This window comes from Saprolegnia parasitica (genome assembly GCF_000151545.1).
Source record: "Saprolegnia parasitica CBS 223.65 unplaced genomic scaffold supercont2.117, whole genome shotgun sequence".
Lineage (NCBI taxonomy): Eukaryota > Oomycota > Saprolegniomycetes > Saprolegniales > Saprolegniaceae > Saprolegnia > Saprolegnia parasitica.
The window spans coordinates 2,281-14,489 of NW_012156511.1; the positions used below are offsets into that span (position 1 = coordinate 2,281).

Below are 12,209 nucleotides of genomic sequence, written 5' to 3' on the forward strand. Positions count from 1 at the left end.
CAGCGACAAGCCGACGTCCGCTCCGACCGCCCAACCCACGCCCACTTCGGGACCGACGCCCCCTGCGCCGACAACGAAGCCGACCAGCAGCCCCACGACCAAGCCCACCAGCAGCCCCACGACCAAGCCCACCGCCAGACCCACGACCAAGCCCACGACCAGTCCCACGTCCAAGCCCACGACCAAGCCCACGAACAAGCCGACGCCGACGTCCAAACCGTCGGGTGTTGTCAAGAAGCGCTGGGAACAGTGCGGTGGCAAAGACTACAAGGGCAGTTCGCAATGCGCCGACGGCACCTCGTGCTTCAAGCAGGACGAGTGGTACTCGCAGTGTATTCCGTTGTCCAACAGCAAAAACCACTAAGTCGTAAAGCCTCTTTGTAATCCATACCACGTCTCTCCACGCCTTGTCGCTAGCTCATGCACCTCGTGTCCACCACTGATGCACGCGCGTCGAAACCGTCCGTTTCATAATCGCCAACCGGACAAGATCGGGCGACACGCGATGGGATTGGCTGTCGAAAGGTCGCACAAACACGCGGTAGCATGGGTGGGCGCAACTCGACCGCGCCCTCGACGGCGTTGAGCCTCTCGTCTGGCATCAAAATCTCGCAGCGCAGCGGTCTCTCGGGGCGCGTTTCGGGCAAGTCGCTCAACCTCTCGCGCTTCTACAGGTCGGAAAATGAGAAATTAACGCCAGCTGCCGATGGACAAGAACCCGATTGGAACGTTGTCTTCAAGGGTGAGCTCGCGACACCGGACGAGTATCAGCACTATATGCCGCCTAACATGCCGCTCTGCCCGACGTACGAGACAACATATCACGCCGAATGCAGTCGCAGCTGGAAAATTCTTTGCAAAGGTGGCACCGCCAAGATGCGTCAGCTCAAGAAAGACGGCATCGTGCTCTTCTACGACGAGTTCTTTCACCGCCTCTTTCAGCGCGACCCGAGCTTTGGCGAGATCTTTCCCGGCATTCGCAAGCGCATTGAAGTGCTCATCAAAGCCATGAAATTTATGCTTGGAGACAAAAAGCACCCCAACGACGTCGTCATGACCCGCTGTCGCAACCTTGGATTCCGCCATCGCACGATCCCGCTCATTCGGCCGCACCACTTTTCCACGTACACAAGCACGATGCTCGAGGTCATCATGTACTGGCTCGACAACGAAGCGACGCCCGACGTTGGCGAGGCGTGGGGAAACCTCGTCGGCTTCCATCTCAAGTACCTACTGCAAGCGTACTTGCACGGCAACGTTAACTACGACGAGTGGAGCCAAAACACGACGACCCCGATTGAGAAGGCACCCGCGGACCGGAAAACGTCGGTCAAGACCAACAAGCCTGGCTCGAAATCCCACCCCTCCCACCGCTGAGACCGTTGAAGCCTCGTTCATGTCTTGCTTTTTAATCCACACCCAGTCGCTCGAGTGCAATTGTGGATAGATCTAGTGTGCGCCTCGCGGGCAGCCGCGTACCACGTGCAAGTGTTGACGGTATTGTGTCACGTAGAGTGCTTGCCTTTGAAACAAACGCGGTGCATTGACCGTATCGGTGTCAATTTCGCCCATAGTCTTAGTGTACTACGCCACTCTTTGCAGCCAGATATATGTCGTCGATGAAATGTTGTGCGCATGACGATTGTGTTCTCGACGCGAGACCCCACAATGCGCAAGCAAACCAAGAACGACGGCGTGTTTTGTTCGAGCTGCTTTTTACACGAGACACATAAGGGGACCCAGGGTTGGGTGGAATCTATGTAGGACCTCGCAAACTCTAGCAGTGGGTGGGTCGTGGGTCGAGGTGGTTGCGTGGTCGTGCTACAATGCAACGAGCGGCTTTCCATGCGACGCGCTTGCTTACGCCCAAAGCTTGGAGTAGGCATATCGACTCTGGCCTGGATGCAAGCCAACGTTATGGACATACTTCCACCACTGTAGCGTCGTCGCGTGCTCAGTGGCAAAGAACGTGCGCACCAGGACGCTGATTTTCTGCCGTCCAGATAGACGCGATGAGTCGACAGTGGGCTCGATCGTTATGGGGCATTCAGCCTTGTCTAACCCGCCACGTCACTCTTAATGGCGCAATCGAGTCGTCAATTGCACGACTGTAGTCTTGGCGCATGCAAATGTATGTGCGATCAAATCAATTTTCGATGGCGCAGAGAAGCGATTCGTGTGTCGTGAAACGCCCGTAAGGCGAGGAGCCACTTGCAGTTATCATGGGGTCACGCAGCTCGGTACATGCGACGGGGCCTGCCGGCACTGTCTCGGCCACGTCGGGCTTTAGCGCGCGCATCAAGTCGATGGGCAGCAAAAGTCGATCGGCCAACGGCACACTCGGTGCGACGACGCCGAGGACTATCGATGGCGCCAAGGACTGGAGCGCACCCATCGAGCGACCGATCGCAAGCGCCGACGAGTACCAGCATTACATGCCGCCCAACATGCCATTGTGTCCGCAGTTTCTCTCCATGTACCTCGCCGAGTGCAACCGGAGCTGGAAGATCATTTGCAAGGGCGCGAGCCCCAAGATGCGCGAGCTCAAGAAGGACGGCATCGTGCTCTTTTACGACGAGTTCTTTCACCGCCTCTTTCAGCGCGACCCGAGCTTTAATGAAGTGTTTCCGGGCATCCGCAAGCGCATTGAAATTCTCATTTTGGCCATGAAGTTCATGCTCGCCGACAAGGACCAGAGCCGCGAGACGGTCCAGACGCGCTGCCGCAACTTGGGCCACCGCCATCGGACGATTCCGCTGGTCCGGCCGCACCACTTTTCCACGTACACGAGCACGATGATCGAAGTCATGATGTACTGGCTCGACACGGAGGCGACGCCCGATGTCGGCGAAGCGTGGAGCAACCTCATTGGCTTTCATCTCAAGTACATGCTGCAAGCGTACTTGCACGACAACGTCGACGACCAAGAGTGGAGTCAAAACACCTCGGTCTCCGTCGTGCGACCGCGCGTGACGGTGGAGGCCAAAGCCAAGGCCAAGGCCAAGGCCCAACAAAAAAGCAAAGCGTCCAAGCCCAAAACCGGCTTCTCACTCCTCTCCAAGACACTGCGAACGGAGCGCGAAGATAGATAATATCGGCTACATTAGAGTGTCTTTTCATCTTGCGATATCCACTGGATTGATGATTGTCTGTACAATTGCAGCATGCCCAAAAAGATCGCCACGTCATATCGAACTTCCTCCTTCTTCTCTTCTCTTTCTTCGATTGAACAGGCACACGAGTGTTATAGTCCCACCATTTAAGCATTTAAGGGGTAGTCGCCGCATGCCCTTGGTGCTCCTACTAAGTCTAAATTCGGTGGGTTGTTTCGACTACGAAAGATCGCGCGCATCCGGATACCGAATTCGTATCCGGCATGTGCAATCTCAAAAGCGATGGAGTCAGCCGCGTACAGCGAGGTCTACCGCCTCAAGTCCAACCACTCGGAGCTGCAGATGCACAAGCGGACGCTGGAGCGCCAGCTCGAGATCAAGAAGGACCAGCTCAAGGAGCTTCAGCGGGCGATTGCGGCGTGCGAGGCTGCCACGGACGGCGCGTCGCCGCGCAAGCGCAGCAGCGCCAAGCAGCGCCTCGTCATGACCACATAACACATCCACACGACACAAAGCTATGTATATAAGGTTGAACATGGACGGCGAGGTCGCTTCGATCGCGACGACGCTCTGTGGTGCCAGCTATCGACTACATCATCGGCGGCGGCGCTTGGTTGTCGTCGGTCGGCAGCGGAATCTGACCGTACGGGTGCATGTAGCCTGGCAGCGGGTAGCCTGCATACACCGGACTGGTGTAGCCAGCGTACGCAGGGTACGGCCCCGCATAGTACTACATATCTTATATCTTGAGCGGACGGCTTCTAGTACCTGGTACGGCGGATAGCCATAGATGGGCATCGCCGACGGCGGGTACGGGTACACCGGTGCACGGCTGCTGCTGTTGCTATTGCTGCTGTTGCTGTTGCTGCTGCTGTGGTTTGTATTGATCGTGGGGCGTCCCCATGCACAGCGCAGCTTGGACGCGCCAAGCTGCACACCTACGAGGAAGCGTCACCACCTTCAATCGCGCGCAAAACGGTACTATGGACCTGACATTTCTTGGATCGCCTGCTCGGCCAGCGCGCGCGTCGAATACTGTACAAAGCCGCAGCCGCGTCCCAGCGGGATCTTGATGCTGAGCACCTACGTGGCCATGAGCCTCTCTGTCTCGTATAGCGTAGAAACGGACAGGGCCAATGGAGCTAAACTGCTTGCGCAGGTCGTCTTCGGTTATGCTCGCGTCGAGGCCACCGACAAACACGGTCGTGTTGGTCTCGTCTTCGGGCGACGGTGATGGCGGCGGCTTGGACGGCGTTGTCGGCGGGTGGTGCTTGGGGCGGTCGGTCGCGGCGCTCACACGCATCGGCCTCTTAAGGCACGGCTCGCCGTGCATCTGCTGCAGAGCCTAGCGATCCCGTCAGAGACGATGGCCGCAAAAGATGCATATAGGCGTGTACCTGGTCGGCCTCGGCCTTGACGCCAAAGCGCACAAAGCCAAAGCCTTTGGAAATGCGGCTCATTTGGTCGAGCACGACCTTGGCGCCGCGCACGGACGCGTACTTGGCCGAGAAGGTCGCAAAAAGCACGTCGTCCGTGACGTCGCCGGCGAGGTCGCCCACGAAGACCGAGTAGTCTTCCATGGACTCGAGCCGCTTCCCGCCGGCGCCCCAATTGAGCCGAAAACGGTGCGGTGTGTTGGCTACGAGACAAGCAGTAAGACACCGTCGTTGTCGAGGCTTGCGTACGAATGGGTTGGCCGTTGAGAGTTGACAAGACGTCGCTTGCCGAGTCCGGCGAGTCAAACTCGAGGAAGCCGTACCCGGCGGGATAGCCCGTGACCTTGTCGCGGATGAGCTTGACGGTGGGGAGGTGGCCTGGGTCGCAATGAGCGTAGTACGATAGTCGCGTGGCATCGTACCGAAGGCGTCAAAGAGCGAGCTCACATAGGCCTCGTCCCAGTTGATCTGGACGTCGCCCATCCAGAGCGTCTTGCAGTCGGGCTCGGTCATCCGCACAGCTGCGACAGAGCCGAATTGGGCTTTGCTTCGATCTGACACGAGGATTTCGACCAATCAGCAACGCGAATACTCGCATTATGGCCAATCCCTGCCCAACTTGAAGTGCAGGCAAAGGTAGTTGAAGGCGCTGGATTGGATAAAAAGCCATTGAAATCCTAGGATATCCACCACTCATATGCGTGGATGGCGTGGCGCACTGCCCGTGCACTTCAACGTGGCGCCGAAACGTCGGAACATCAGAGTCCATCATCGATCGGCGACGAAAAGACTCCCGACGATCTACCGCAGATACAGCTAAGCGCCGAGGTTGTTGCCATACCGCAGCCGCGTCCTGCGCCGAGTCCACTTCACCCTGGTGGTCCTCGAAGCGTTCGCCGCTGCAAGGTTGCCGGATGTCTCTCTTGCACGCGCCCAGCCCAACGACCATCAAATAACGTGAGCATACGACCTCGGTTCGTACTATATGTGTCCAGCTTGTGTGTCCCAACAATCACTGCAACATCCCGTCACCGAAGGATTAGAAAGCGAGCACTGTCTGTCGGTGGAGATGCGAGTCTCTAGTGTGCGCGCAGCGACGCCTCGTAGTGCACGATGCAGAACGTCGACGAGCACGCTGTCTTTCCGGGCTTGGGGCCATGAGACGGCAACTCGATTGATAATGGACCCGTCATCATTTCGACCCCGATTCTTGGTACAACATCGTCTACTGTGTTTATGCAAAATGCTACAGGTGCCACGGGCGCCATCTTGCGAAATCTTGGGTGCGGAAGTTCACCCATAGGACCGAAATGTATGTCATTGAATGTGTTCCTCATCGAGACCAATGCAAGCCCTCCTCATGGTCACCCAGGCCTCCCTCGACACGACGAACTAGATCCATCACTCGATACTACGTACTACCGGTACGCGGTGCACGATGCACACTGCTCTGCTCGCAGCCGTGCGTGGCGAGGCATCCGGATAATATTGACATGGGTCGCAATTGCAAGCGACGCCGACGCGGGTTTCGTATGGTATCGATGTATTTGTGTCGACACAAATCTATCGTAAAATCATTTTGTGCGCGTTGCGATCATCTCGGTCCGGATCGGCGCCGAAGGACTGAATCCTACAGTGCAAGCTTGGAACACCACAGCGACGGTACATTTGGCGATTGCCCACCTTGCCGCCATGCTCCTCGTGCCCCGTGCGCTCATCGCCGCCTTGACCGTCGCGGCCGCCGCTGGCTTTGCCATCGATGCATCAGGCTACCCGCGCTACTGCGCCAAGGACATGTCCAAGTTTGCGATCCAGCCAGTGGCCGACCCGCAGGCGTCGAGCATGAAGCTCGTACACGTGCAGGTCATGGTGCGCCACGGAGCACGCACGCCGTACAGCGGCGCCAAGTGCTGGACCGGCTACAAGGAGACGTGGACCTGCAACCTCCGCGACCAAGTGACGCCTGTCTTACATGCACCGGGCAGCACGCCATCATCGTCGTTGACCTTTGACAAGATCTACGTCGACGGCGCCAACGTCTTCCGCGGCAACTGCCTCCTCGGGCAGCTCATCGACGAAGGCTACACGCAGCAGCAGCAGAACGGCGAGTTCTTTCGCCACGCGTACGTGGGCAAGGGCCCGCTTGCGCTCTTCCAAGACGACGAAGCCATCGACCTCACCAACACGGCAGGTAGATGTCGCCGGCATTGGCATCGCCCATGTGCATTGTCGCTGTGTAGATGTCTACTTTGAAAGCACCGACCTCGACCGCACGCTCGGGTCGGGCCAGGTCCGTTGTCGCATTTGTTTGGGACCGTGCGCCTCATACTTGGTCTGTCTAGATCATCGTGCAAAGCATGTTTGCAACAAGCGAGCGCGTCGTTGTACCGTGGCACACAAGCGACATGGCCGTCTCGAGGTGGTTCCCGAACCCGACCACGTGTCCGGCGCTCACCGCGCTGAGCAAGGCGTGGGCGGCGTCGCCCGAGTCCGCTGCGTGGAGCAACAACCGCACCAACAAGGCGATTCGGGCGCAGCTGCAGGCGACGATTCCAGGCTTCAACGACGACCTCGGCTTTGACTGTCTCCTCACGCAGCGCTGCACTGACAAGCCGCTGCCAGGCAACATGAACAGCACCTTCTTTCAGCAGGCCGCCACCCGCGCCGAGACGACCGCGCTCCTCCCGTACTTTTACAAGAACAGCATTTACGCCAAGACGGGCAGTGCGCAGTTCGTGGCGCTCATTCGTGCCCGTCTCGAGGCGGCACTGGCGGGCCGTGGCCCACGTTTCGTGCTCTCGGCTGGTACGTGTGGATGGGTCTACTTGAGGATAGAATGAGCTCCATGTGTTGTTCTCGTAGTTCACGACTCGACGCTCATGCCGCTGCTGGCCGCGCTCGGTGGCGACGTGTACCTCACCGAGTGGGTTCCATACGCGAGCCACGTGACGCTCGAGCTGTATGCGCGCGACGGTGGCCGCTTCTTCTTCCGCCTCACGTACCTCGGCAAGCCGCTGCCTGTGCCCCACTGCACGTCGGAGCTCTGCCCTATCGATGCGTTCTTGAACATGACGGCCTTTGCGACGGACGACTCCATCTGCGGCCCCAACGGCACTTCGTCGTGGCCCACGGGCTTGACAAATGGTTCGTTGACGGAGGCGACGACCCAAGAAAGCAGTGCTGCCTCAACGACGACAAATGCAGCCTCGGGCTACTCGGTGACATCGATGGCGATCGTCGGCGCCGGTGGCTGCCTCGTTGGCGCTGTCATTGGGTACTTTGTGTCGCGGCAGCAAGCACCGCAGAACGTCTATAGCGCAGTGTAAGCAGGCAAGAGTCTGCAGATCGTTGATATTACGCCCATCAATACATCCACCATAATGACTATGCAACGCTTCGTGCAATCTTCTTTCTGAGTTGTCCATGGAAGCGTTGGGCTCTGTCAAGCACCAAGATACGCCACAATCGACTGTCGAACCAACGACACACGTGCTCGAGTCGTCGGATTCAAGACTTCACAGCAGAAGGAAGTAGCGTGGCCTTATCGTTTGGCGGCCATCCAAACCTCAACAAGATAGTAATAGTTCAATGTACAAGTGCAGGGTAAAGGAGACTCTCGATTAAGAGTTAAAAAATGAGATCGATCTAATCCTAGACGGACGAGTCGAAGAGAAAGAGGCCGGTCGAGAGCATGGCTGATTCGGCCAAGCTGCGTCGGGCGACGTGGCCGCGATGCTGTCCATGGTGACACTATCGCCGTAGCCCGTGTCGACGTCGAGGCTCACGCAGGTCTCCAGGAGCGCATACGCTGTGGTGTCATCGTCGTCGATGCCCATGCAGTCGTCGTCATCCAAAAAGGCGCAAAAGGACGAGAGCCCGGCGCTGTCCGTCGTGACACCGTTGCCGTGGCTCATGTCGACGTCGGCGTCCAAGGCCGAAAACGACGCGAGTGCCGAGCCGTTGTTGTCGGCGCTGGCCCTTTGGCCGCGATGTGCGACTCGGTCGGTGCTGGCCATTTGGCCGCGATCTCCCCAAGGGCACGAAGGTTGGGGATCTAAAGCGTCAGCATGCGCGCGACGACGAGCAGGAGCGCGCGCAAGAGCAAGACCGGGAGCAGCAAGTCAAAGGCAGTCGCGGCTGGGTGGCAAAACCAAAAATGAAGTGACTCGCCCGGTCCTTCTTTGGTCGCGACAAGACAAAGTACTGAGAAATTTGTTGAAAAGAATACACTCTCTACGCCATCGTTAACCTGTTTTATGTACTAGTACGTAGCTGCGGGCTCATTTTGTGCAATCAGACTGCGCGGACAGACGGACAGGTGCTAGTCTCGCAGCGTCGGCCGGCTATCCGAGACCGCGTCCAACGATCCTCGCGCCGCCAACGCCGTCGCCACCTGCACAGACGTGCGACGTCACGCGACGATGCACAAGACGGACAACGTGACCACCTTGCGTGCTCTCTACGAGCTTCCCAACTGCGACCAGTTGGTCAAGGACCGCGCCAGCTTCGTGCTGCGGACCTAGTAAGAGGGCCTCTTACCAGATCCGCAGCTAGAAGTTGGCGCGGTCCCTTACTGTCGGGTCGCACTTGGGAAGTGCGCATAGAGCACGCAAGGTCGCGACGATGGCCGTCTTGTCGATCGTCGCGCGGTACTCCAGACGTCTTCTCAGCTCTGCACGTATCCTAGTAAAATACCTCCTCGGCTTCCTATCTCTGCGCGAGTCGTCTGCTGCATCGCTGCCTGGAGCTCCAGCTTGAAACGCCTCGGTCAAGCGGCCGAGGTCGTCCAACGACGACATGTTCGCCATGTCGGGGTGAATGAAAACGAGCATCCCAAAATGATCTTCCGTACACAGTTCTGGTAGTACATGCAAGTTGATGAGCTGGTTTCTCTCCACAGCCATCCTAGAACGCTGAGTAGAATGGCCCCTCGGTGTGGCAACTTCAATGCTCGCGTGTCATCCGGATAATCGAAAGAACTTCAACAAGTCGCAGTCGCCACGTCGTATTTCTTTTTCAACGCCCCTTTCCGTCGTTTATCTCGATAATCACATAAATACGTCGACACAAATATGTCGTAAAAAGCATTTCCGCCATTTGACGAAGAACAGGCGGTATCCACGTCGTCCACATCGACCCAGCTGCGCGGATGGCATCCAACAGCGGCCTTCGCCATTTCCCGACTTCCATTGACGACGAGGATGGTCTCGGTCCTAACGACAAGCGCGCTCCTCATGGCTGCCCTCGTGGCAGGCGTCGAGCTCGACGCTGCTGGCTACCCGCGCTACTGCGGCAAGGACATGGCCTTCTCCAAGGTGCAGCCCGTGACCGACCCGCGCATGGCGTCGCTCACGCTCCAGCACGTCCAACTGCTCGTGCGCCACGGCGCGCGCACGCCGTATAGCTGGCAAAAGTGCTGGAACGGCTACAACGAAGCGTGGAACTGTCAGCTCCGCGATCGCATGGCGCCCGTCCTGCACACGGCCGACGACGTGCCGAGCAACATGACCTTCGACAAGATCTACACGGACGGCCAAAACGTCTTCAAGGGCACGTGCCTCCTCGGGCAGCTCCTCGACGAAGGCTACACGCAGCAGCAGCAGAACGGCGCGTATGCTCTCGCTTTTCCAGTGTGTAGCCAAGCCTGACGTCACGCGATAGGAACTTTCGGGCTGCGTACGTCGGTCGTGGCCACCGTGCGCTCTTCCAGGTCGACGAGCCCCTCGATCTCGCCACCTCCAAAGGTACATCTCTCTCTACCGTTTGACTCTCGTCATCGCAGTCGAGCGTCGTAGATGTGTATTTTGAAAGCACCGACGTCCACCGCACCGTCGGCTCGGGCTACGTACGATACGACACTCTTTCCATCCTGTGCGGATGGACATATTGTCATGCCTAGATCATCGTCCAACACATGTTTCCCAACAGCTCGTCGGACGCGGTGCCCTTCCACACGGGCGACATTGGCGTCTCGGCGCTCGTGCCCAGTGCCGACTTGTGCCCCGCCATGAACGTACTCGGCGGCCAATGGCAAGCGTCCTCCGAGTTTCACAACTGGGTCACCAACGCCTCCAACGGGGCGCTCGAGGCACAGCTCGCGACCTATGCCCCGGGGTACCGCAACGACATCCTCTTCGACTGCCTCATGACGCAGCGCTGCACAAACCGGACGCTACCCAACAACATGACGCTCGACTTCTTCCATGCGATCGTCAACAAGCTCGAGACGTCTGCGCTCCTGCCCTACTACTTTCGTGACAACATTTACGCCCGCACGGCCAGTGCGCGGCTCGTGGCCCAGCTGCGGAGTCGGTTCGAGGCTGCAATGGCCGGCGTCGGTCCCCGCTTCTACCTCTCGATCGGTGCGTACTTCGGTCTCTTCTGCATTTGACATCGATCGTATCTGGGTAGTGCACGACGCGACGCTCAACCCGCTCTTGGCGGCGCTCGGCGGCCCCGCGTACCTCACCGAGTGGGTACCGTACGCAAGCCACGTGGCGCTGGAAGTCTACTATGAAAACGCGACGACCGACTACTACTTTCGACTCTTGTACCAGGGCAAGCCGCTGCCCGTGCCTGGCTGCGCGACGGAGCTCTGTCGATCGAGCGACTTTTTTGCCATGACGTCGTTTGCGACCAACACGAGCATCTGCGCCGTCGCGCCGCGGGCCCCTACCCCCAAGACGAGTAATTCCTGCGATTGTACGATGGACCATGTCGATGAATGTCTATAGGTCCCCCGACAAGCTTTTCCACCGTGACACTCGTGCTTGGTATCACGGGCGGTCTCGCAGCCGGTGTCGCGATCGGCCACGTGATCACGGCCCGTGCACGCGCCGGCTACAGCATGGTGTAGGCAGTCATCAACAGGTTTTTCGTGGTGTTGGGTCTTTCTACTTACTTGCAGTCGCGAGACGACCAACTTGCCTTGTGCATTCTTCGGTGGGTCGCCAAATCGGCGATCGCTTTGAGCAGTGTCCTTAATCCTACTGCGCTCTTTGGTATCAGCGAAAGGGTTGCAGTTGGTTCTTTGTCTGCCTTTAGCTTTCAACGGTGCGTGTTATACTCTATCGAGAGAGAGGCTTCGACTCGAGCGTTGAGTCGTCGTCGTCGTACGTTCGGCCGCTGTCGTGTTCCTCCTTGCTTTGTTGCAGCACACTAGTACTTGTGTAAGCTTATCGTCGAACACTCTATGCGATCGACGCAGCTAGCTTGTCATAGCTTCATATAAGGCATCGTGCAGGTCTTTTTCCGTGTACCGCATCAAAGCTCATCGTGCAACTAGAGGCGTGTGGCGTCCAGGACCCCACGCTGCTACATGGTGGGCGAATCTCGATGGCGTTGGGTACAACAGTCGGCACGTGCCAGTCTGGTCGCGGCTGACGCCAGGGCACCCAGCTTCATGGCTGCGTACGCGACGCACGCAAGCTAGTACAACAGCTCCGGGAGCACCGTGGAGTGAATCTTGTCGCGTTGGAAGCGCAGCCCCTTCGCGCCGATTTGACAAATCTTTCCTCACACTATTTCCGTACGATGTGCGAATCAAATCCAAGCGACCTCCTCCACGAGTCAGCGTTTGCGCTATTACCACATGCATCCCCTGACTACAGTAGCCAACTACCATGTGTATACGCATGCGTTACGTATTCGAGCTTGCATG

The 12,209-nt window shown here is 58.1% G+C and overlaps 7 protein-coding genes across 7 annotated transcripts; 5 read left to right on the forward strand and 2 right to left on the reverse strand.

Moving 5' to 3' along the window:
* Positions 1-10: 10 nt before the first annotated feature.
* Positions 11-364, forward strand: SPRG_13899 (hypothetical protein; the record flags this gene model as incomplete). The annotated part of the gene is made up of 1 exon (XM_012353181.1): positions 11-364. A coding segment is annotated over one exon (354 nt), but the record flags the coding sequence as incomplete, so codon positions are not given.
* Positions 365-529: 165 nt separating this feature from the next.
* SPRG_13900 (hypothetical protein) lies at positions 530-1,467 on the forward strand. Its single transcript, XM_012353182.1, has one exon. The coding sequence runs from the start codon at positions 547-549 to the stop codon at positions 1,375-1,377; it is 831 nt and encodes a 276-aa protein (XP_012208572.1). The 5' UTR covers positions 530-546; the 3' UTR covers positions 1,378-1,467.
* Positions 1,468-2,365: 898 nt separating this feature from the next.
* Positions 2,366-3,092, forward strand: SPRG_13901 (hypothetical protein; the record flags this gene model as incomplete). The annotated part of the gene is made up of 2 exons (XM_012353183.1): positions 2,366-2,957; positions 2,982-3,092. Exons 1-2 carry the CDS (start codon positions 2,436-2,438, stop codon positions 3,090-3,092), a joined length of 633 nt encoding a protein of 210 aa, XP_012208573.1. The 5' UTR covers positions 2,366-2,435.
* Positions 3,093-3,612: 520 nt separating this feature from the next.
* SPRG_13902 (hypothetical protein) lies at positions 3,613-5,062 on the reverse strand (the record flags this gene model as incomplete). The annotated part of the gene is made up of 7 exons (XM_012353184.1): positions 3,613-3,843; positions 3,882-4,051; positions 4,103-4,196; positions 4,243-4,458; positions 4,511-4,752; positions 4,799-4,927; positions 4,972-5,062. 7 exons carry the CDS (start codon positions 5,060-5,062, stop codon positions 3,703-3,705), a joined length of 1,083 nt encoding a protein of 360 aa, XP_012208574.1. The 3' UTR covers positions 3,613-3,702.
* A 1,122-nt stretch (positions 5,063-6,184) lies between these two features.
* Positions 6,185-7,875, forward strand: SPRG_13903 (hypothetical protein; the record flags this gene model as incomplete). Its single annotated transcript, XM_012353185.1, has 4 exons — positions 6,185-6,740; positions 6,790-6,839; positions 6,892-7,354; positions 7,412-7,875. The coding sequence occupies exons 1-4, from the start codon at positions 6,242-6,244 to the stop codon at positions 7,873-7,875; spliced, it is 1,476 nt and encodes a 491-aa protein (XP_012208575.1). The 5' UTR covers positions 6,185-6,241.
* Positions 7,876-8,200: 325 nt separating this feature from the next.
* Positions 8,201-8,565, reverse strand: SPRG_13904 (hypothetical protein; the record flags this gene model as incomplete). Its single annotated transcript, XM_012353186.1, has 2 exons — positions 8,201-8,244; positions 8,301-8,565. 2 exons carry the CDS (start codon positions 8,563-8,565, stop codon positions 8,201-8,203), a joined length of 309 nt encoding a protein of 102 aa, XP_012208576.1.
* Positions 8,566-9,750: 1,185 nt separating this feature from the next.
* SPRG_13905 (hypothetical protein) lies at positions 9,751-11,437 on the forward strand (the record flags this gene model as incomplete). Its single annotated transcript, XM_012353187.1, has 6 exons — positions 9,751-10,160; positions 10,211-10,293; positions 10,345-10,394; positions 10,449-10,911; positions 10,961-11,236; positions 11,284-11,437. The coding sequence occupies 6 exons, from the start codon at positions 9,751-9,753 to the stop codon at positions 11,403-11,405; spliced, it is 1,404 nt and encodes a 467-aa protein (XP_012208577.1). The 3' UTR covers positions 11,406-11,437.
* Between the last annotated feature and the right edge of the window lie 772 nt (positions 11,438-12,209).

Bases quoted from the DNA above. Each gene is read 5' to 3' on its own strand.
- SPRG_13900 (XM_012353182.1), top strand. From the start codon at position 547: ATGGGTGGGCGCAACTCGACCGCGCCCTCGACGGCGTTGAGCCTCTCG.